The sequence below is a fragment of the Electrophorus electricus genome, chromosome 9, assembly GCF_013358815.1.
Source record: "Electrophorus electricus isolate fEleEle1 chromosome 9, fEleEle1.pri, whole genome shotgun sequence".
NCBI lineage: Eukaryota > Metazoa > Chordata > Actinopteri > Gymnotiformes > Gymnotidae > Electrophorus > Electrophorus electricus.
Genome location: NC_049543.1, coordinates 737,501 through 745,000, shown reverse-complemented (window position 1 = coordinate 745,000; position 7,500 = coordinate 737,501). Strand labels below are relative to the sequence as shown.

At 48.3% G+C, this 7,500-nt stretch overlaps 1 protein-coding gene and 1 long non-coding RNA gene across 16 annotated transcripts in view; one reads left to right on the top strand and one right to left on the bottom strand.

The window, feature by feature from the left end:
- Positions 1 to 852, bottom strand: part of LOC113587047 — a 19,239-nt gene extending 18,387 nt beyond the window's left edge. Inside the window, exon 1 of the long non-coding RNA XR_003411689.2 lies at positions 487 to 852. This is a non-coding gene — a long non-coding RNA (uncharacterized LOC113587047). The remainder of the gene's footprint in view (positions 1 to 486) is intronic.
- A 3,022-nt stretch (positions 853 to 3,874) lies between these two features.
- fbrsl1 (fibrosin-like 1) overlaps positions 3,875 to 7,500 on the top strand; it is a 212,569-nt gene continuing 208,943 nt past the window's right edge. For 14 of the 15 annotated variants that reach the window (XM_035530314.1, XM_035530303.1, XM_035530319.1 and 11 more), the window contains exon 1: positions 3,875 to 5,042. In XM_035530314.1, the coding sequence (XP_035386207.1) occupies positions 4,749 to 5,042 (294 nt within the window). In that variant the 5' untranslated portion in view covers positions 3,875 to 4,748. The remainder of the gene's footprint in view (positions 5,043 to 7,500) is intronic. The other variant, XM_035530301.1, reaches the window with a different exon arrangement.

Here is a 7,500-nt window from a genome sequence, read left to right as displayed (position 1 = left end):
CAGACACACACAGACACACACAGACACACACACAGACACACACACAGACACAGGGTGCTTTGAAATGTCATGATATTTATATTTGTAGCAGTAATGTGTTTTCCTGGTCTTGTTAGAGGAGGTTGACTATGCAATTACAAGGTACTCTGATGATCTTCCTCTCCCACTCTGTGTCTAGCTCTCTGTCAATAACCCCTATCTACATACATATGCTTACAAGGAGCAGTGAAACACCCAACAGAAAATACAGTGCGTGCGTGCATGAGAGAGCTTCAGCCTCTCAACATCTAGCATGTGCTCTGGGACCTCACACTTCCAGTTCCTCTGCACCACTCTGGTAATTACAGAGAGACGTCTCCAACCACCACAGACAAAAACGCCTGAGAACAGCACTTTGAGCAAAACACTGGACTGTGTAAACGAAAACCAGACATTCTACAATCTCACCACTCTACTTCCTTCTACGCCTACGGTTTGGGACCTTACTGTATCAGAGTCGTCCTGTCTGAAACCTGGCCTTCATGATCACATGATCTTCATGAGGACTCCAGGATAGGGAGAAGGAGCTGGAATCTCTCCGCCAGAGCACACGGCACAGGTCCTGGACTTTCATAGACAACACTCACAAATAACATAATGGAATAACATAACGTTGTGATTTAGAGAGAGAGAGAGAGAGAGAGAGAGAGAGAGAGAGTGACAGAGAAACAGAGAGAGGGGGGTTACCTTTTTCTTTTAACCTTTTTAAAAACCTGCTATTGAATTCACCCAAAATGTTAAAACTGATTTGGTCTGTTGGGGCTTTAGGGAAAAAACAACAAGCAAAAAAGGGAACCAGAGAAAGAGAGAGAGAGAGAGAGAGAGAGAGAGAGAGAGAGAGGGGGAGAGAAAGAGAGACAGAGAGGGAGGGAGAGAAAGAGGGAGAGAAGCGAGAAATGATTTCACAATAAGAAAGAGAGAGAGAGAGAGAGAGAGAGAGAGAGAGAGAGAGAAAGTGTTGAAGCGATTCATGATGTTACATTCCCCATGGTCACGTTTCATGGCATTAAGACTGACATTTCTAACTGTCTCTCTCCTCTCTCATTAGGAGAGACAGACAGGTTTGGCTCACTAATTTATGTACTGTGTGAAATAAAACTCAATCAGCTGTCAGACGTCTGCTGGTGTTTCCCTCTGGATACAGTCGAACTCTGCGTTATTAAACTTTTCCTTGTGTGATATTAAATATCTGTTTGAGCCGTAAATCTGTCACTGTTTTATATGACATTATCGCTCCTGACAGGTGGGCTGAGGGGGGAATTTGGACGGAGGTGCCAGTGTGGAACTGGGATGGGAATGTTGGTGGGAAGGTGAGTTATTCTCCATCAGACACAAACATGGCAGACATTTGAACTCAGTGGGAATGCTGGAAAGTTTAATGTCACGAGATGGAGTTTGACACAGGTGGGAGGACTAGAGGCTAATACTTCCCACATCGGAATAATGCTGACATACCCGAGGGCATCCTATCCTAGTCGTGTGTGTGTGTGTGTGTGTGTGTGTGTGTTCTTCAGTGGAAGGATGTTCATTTGCTGCCTGTGGCATTTGAATTATGATACATAAAGTGACATTGAGCTGAACTGGTGTGTGTGTGTGCGTGCGCGAGTTGAATTCTGTTCTCTGTGTACTTTGCTGTGCTCCTGTCTGCTATGGTTTGAAAACACAAGGGCCTCATGTAGCACAGCCCATATAAACGCCATCAGCAGTGGGTGGAGAACACTCTCTTTAAGCCTGTTTACCTCCATCAGCAGTGGGTGGAGAACACACCCTTTAAGCCTGTTTAACACCATCAGCAGTGGGTGGAGAACACACCCTTTAAGCCTGTTTAACACCATCAGCAGTGGGTGGAGAACACACCCTTTAAGCCTGTTTACCTCCATCAGCAGTGGGTGGAGAACACACCCTTTAAGCCTGTTTACCTCCATCAGCAGTGGGTGGAGAACACACCCTTTAAGCCTGTTTAACACCATCAGCAGTGGGTGGAGAACACACCCTTTAAGCCTGTTTAACACCATCAGCAGTGGGTGGAGAACACACCCTTTAAGCTTGTTTAACACCATCAGCAGTGGGTGGAGAACACACCCTTTAAGCCTGTTTAACACCATCAGCAGTGGGTGGAGAACACACCCTTTAAGCCTGTTTACCTCCATCAGCAGTGGGTGGAGAATGTCCTCCATGCACAGGTGCAGCTGGACAAAATGAGATAAGTGATGAGAAAAGCTAGCCAGGAGGTTTAATATACACATACTGCAACATTTGCAGATGTATGCCAAAAACTAAAAAAAAACATCCAGTAGGAAATTACTGTCAATGCTCTAGAATAAATAAACAATTATAAATAAATAAACAACTTCGTGAGGTCTCTTCCGATAAAAGAAAAATAACCCTCAGATGTTTTCAGCAATTCTTATTCTAGTGTCCGTGTGTGTACGTGCGCGCGCCCATTTGAATCACACACAAAGAGTTCCCGGGAAAAAGGCAGTCTCCGTTCCTCTTCTAACACTTGACCTCAGGCTGAGCGCTGCAGGTCGGGAGAGGAATTTTGTCTGTGACAGTCAGATCGGGAGGAACTGCGGCCCGTGCTGGACGCGTGTGAGGAACACCAGGGTTGCACGCGCGACACACGACTGTAGGTAGACGTTTCGCCATGACGTGGATGATAACGGCATCTGAACGTTGCTCGTGTCTTGTCTGAGGCACACACAGAATGCACGAACCAGCTCGAAGTCGTGTAATGTCCATGTCAAGAACGTGCTGATGTTTACGGATCATTTCAGCTCATGCAACCCTCAAAAGCACATGCAGATAATTAAAAAAACAAAACAAAAAACGCAATGCTAAAAGTGAACGCCTTTCCGAGGCACACGCCTGTGCTCAGATCACGCTTTGAAGACTGCACAATACACGGCATAACTGACAGGATAATTCATAAAGCATCAACTAGCTGCAACAGGGAATGAAACTCTAAATACAGCTAAACTCTATTAGCATATTTATGGATCTCCCAGGGGTCTGGCTTATTCGGTTCAGTATTTAAATATTTAAATATGTTGATAAGAAGCTCAGGTAAGAAGCAGAGCGCTAGTCTTACTCCGTATTTAAAATGTTGCAGCTAATATGCACATTATGAATATTCATTAGATTCATAAAATCCTGGCACTGCGCTTCTTTGAGGCGGCCTACACTACATGCTGATCAAAGCCGTTTGCATCCGCATTTGCACGAGAACCGACTTGGTGCGTGAAAGGGAACGCAGTGCACGTGCACACGCTGCAAACACTCACTTGCTTACATCTGCAGTACGCTTGTTGTGGTGCGTGCGTTATTAAGACTGCACTTCGCATAATAACATTTGCGGGTCTTGATTGAAAGGACCGGCTGTTATAATCGTAGACGGTGATGCCCACGGGGCATGTGACAGCGCATGCTGTTGTATTTATTATCCACGGGCTCGCGGTAGACTTACAGTCCCGGTTCAGGCGTGCCAACCCGCTGGGGGCACGAGCGACTAGTCAGAGTTGCCTCGGCTCCAGCGCGGGAGTCGCAGATGTGACACACCGCTGACATCTCAGGAGCTGCCGTGCAGATCCGCCCGCTCACTAGCGAACGTCACGTCGCACGCCGAGGCGTGAACAAGTCGGCCGCGAGCCTGCGAGATCCCGAACCCCGAAAACAGCGCGAGCGGCCACGCCAGCACGAGACGCGTCCCTTCCAGACATTTTGAAGTATTTTATAAACTAGCTCACTTCCTTTGGCATTTGAAGAGGTGGCGGAAGTGCGTCAGTTATCTGGGCTGTTGGACGTTTACGGCTCGCAGGGCAAGTTCAGATGAAGTGGGAGGTTTTAATCACCCCTGTCTCTTTAACACGACTTACCAAAGCTGTGCATATTCTGGAAAAGAGCGCAGAGCACGCACGCTGTTGGGGAACTTGAATCCGGGAACTTTGTGTAGACGCGGCCGCCGAGGTCTCCGCGCCGCGCGTGTAGATGCGTGGCGCACCAGTGCATCGCGCGCGGAAAAGGGCGAAGGCTCGTGTTGGGAATACGCCGTTTCGGGCTCGCGGGAGACCCCGTCTCTCCTGCGTTCTCCGCTCGGAGTGGGTTCATGGTGGCGCGAGTCCGTGCAGTACGAGATGCTTATCTGCTGAAACTTGCCGATACTGTCGGTATTATTCACGAGCGCATTTTTGTCGATTCATTTGACAAGCTCGCGCTGTCAAGGCGGAGATTTCCCAGATCTCCTCCGTGTTTTTGGGGTTTTGTTTTTATGACAGCGGGTCATGGTTTGGGTGGCGGAAGCCCACGGCCAGCGCCACGATCCCACCGCGACGTCTGCACCGTGCACACGGTAATGTTGTGCTATTCCGTTGCAACAAAGTTGGAAAGCGCGTGGAATGCACACTATTGTAACTAATATCCGTTTTCCACCTGCCTAGACGACGGGGACGTCGGTACCGTCGCACCGGATTTCCACGTACGTGTGGCTTTGGATCACGGCGCAGTCTGCATGGATCCGTTAAATGTGTTTGTTTGTGACACTACGGCTCTTTACATCCAAGGTCACACCGTAGATGATTAACGAATCACCGGCAGCCGTGTGCGCCGCTGCGTGCATGGGTGTGTTGTGTCGATCACAAACGTCCGTCGCTCGTCCGTGACCGAGTGTGATTATTTTTGTTTTTTTTGGGAAGCATCGCACCGATTCTAAAATGGAAGGAAAAGTGAAGCAGACCCGAAGATCCCGTTCGCAGCGAGCGCGAGTGCGGAGACGGGAGGCGGGCGCGAGGGATGCCCGCGACCACAGCCCCTCGTCGGGCTCGGAACGGGAGCGAAGTCCCGGGCAGGATCGCGCGAGCCAGAACGGAAAAAGAGCTCCGCACTCCTCATCCTCTCCGCGAGCCTCGCGACCTCCCCGGCGGAAGCGGCGCGAGTCCGGCTCCCAGGAGGAAGACCTCATTGACGGCTTCGCCATCGCGAGCTTCGCCAGTTTGGAGCGTCTCGAGGTAGGGCATCCGCTCGCTTATTCCGAACACGTCCGTGGCCGTCTGTGCCTCGAGCCACGGCCGAAGTTTGCTGTTTCCGCCGTGTTGTGCGCCGTGTAGCACGTGACATAACGGTTGTCTCGGATGACGAACAGGTGTGCGCGTGTCCTTACCGTCCTAAACCCGCCACGTTTTCGCTCATGCAGGGATTTTCTTTTTTTGTGACTGTGCAGTTCACAACAGCGCGATAAGATCAGTGACGTAATTGTGGTGTAGGCTGACGTTTGTATGCATATCTGGGCTCGCGCGTGATGCGCGTGAGTGGTTAATCGGAAGGCACGGGCTGCTGTTCCCAGTAGTAACGCGCGTGATTGACATGTCACTCAGGTAGCGCTTCTGACAGCCTCGGCGAAACCCGTTCTGACGAGGCCTTTGCTGGGGACCGAGTTGCCGTCTCCATGTGCGTCGAGGTGCTCAGACACATACCTAAACTACAAAAGTTTTACTGTCTGTTGGTTTGCAATCCGCAGACCCTTGGTGAAGGAGGCCCGCGTGCCCGACAGCCTGATGTGTCTTCTGGAGGAGCTCGCGACTCTGTTGGTACCTGTCAGCAGACACGCGGGCTGGTTGTCACCTGGTTGTGTAATGCTAGTTTAACCTGTCAAACGTTATTTATGGTCCTGATTTATGAACCTTAACTCTGTGTGTGTGTGTGTGTGTGTGTGTGTGTGTAAGAGAGAAGCGACCTGTCTTAGGCATTTAGTGAACCTTAACACTTCAGTCAGTATCCACTGAAGGTTGTACGAGAGATGATGACATAACCAGTCCGTGGTGGACATCAGCTGATGCCCTCCTGGGTCTGTGCTGTGTGTGTGTGTGTGTGTGTGTGTGTGTGTGTGTGTGTCGTTATTGTGTTGCTCTCCTGGGTCTGTACTGAGTGTGTGTGTGTGGTTACTGTGTTGCCCTCCTGGGTCTGTATGTGTAATAAAGTTTCTCCTCCACCGTTGACTCTGCCTCTAAACACACCTCAGATGTGATCAGGTGTGTTTGAGCAGGAATCATGTGACCATGTCAGAGTTTTCCAGGGACAGAATTTTTAATAACAGTGTTTATTCCTGGACATAGATGCCCCTACTCAGTAAGTGTCCCTAGATTAAAAATAAATTGAAATGAAATAAATTCAACTTAAAAAAGGGGTTTTATTGCACCTTTTCAGATTGAATTTAATTTAATTCCATTACAGATCTCATTATGATCTCAGTATATCCAGTTTGTTTGTTTATTTGTTTATCTGTGGTTGTTTGTTTTAAATCCTGCTCTGTATAGCAGTTTAGAACACGGTGATGTTGTGGTTTCCTTTGTCATGTGTGTTAGAGACCCAGCAGTCCTGCAGGGTAATGGGCCAAATGTAGTGATGAGAAAGTATAGCATGTATCCATTAGAGACATGAAGTGTGTGTGTCTGTCTGTGTGTGTCTACACACAATACACTACTCCAGAGGTTAATAGACCTCCAGACTTTGTGTTCAATTTACTAATTAACGTTAAAATGGCACCGATATATTGGGACCTGTTACAGCAAACAGCATGTGTGCTCTTAGTTCAGTGGCGTAAACACTGTGTGTGTGTGTGTGTGTGTGTGTGTGTGTATTACACACAATACACTACTTCAAACTGCATGTGTGCTCTTAGTTCAGTAGAGTAAACGTGTGTGTGTGTGTGTATTACACGCAATACGCTACTCCAGACTGCATATGTGCTCTTAGTTCAGTGGCATAAACACTGTGTGTGTGTGTGTGTGTGTGTGTGTGTGTGTGTGTGTGTGTGTGTGTGTGTGTATTACACACAATACGCTACTCCAGACTGCATGTGTGCTCTTAGTTCAGTAGAGTAAACGTGTGTGTGTGTGTGTGTGTGTGTGTGTATTACACACAATACGCTACTCCAGACTGCATGTGTGCTCTTAGTTCAGTAGAGTAAACGTGTGTGTGTGTGTGTGTGTGTATTACACACAATACGCTACTCCAGACTGCATGTGTGCTCTTAGTTCAGTAGAGTAAACGTGTGTGTGTGTGTGTGTGTGTGTGTGTGTGTGTGTGTGTGTGTGTGTATTACACACAATACGCTACTCCAGACTGCATGTGTGCTCTTAGTTCAGTAGAGTAAACGCAGTGTGTTGTGTGTATCAGAATCTACAGCAATAACACACTAATAAACATTTTGTCATTGTTAATTCCTTTTGACTGTTTGCATAAGCAAATGTTTGACTTTGGTCCGCCTCTCACAGCTCTGACTTCCTGCCTTGTGCAGTCGTGTGTTAAACACTCTATTATGAACTTTTAAAGGTTCCTGGTCTTTCCAGCTCAACTCCAGCCCTGGCGTCTCTAGCGCACCTCTGTGCAAGAATGTCAGAGAGTCGCTCGCGGTCTTTGACCCAGATCTTAGCCAGCGGTGTGTCGTCCTCTCTGTCACGCAGTGAC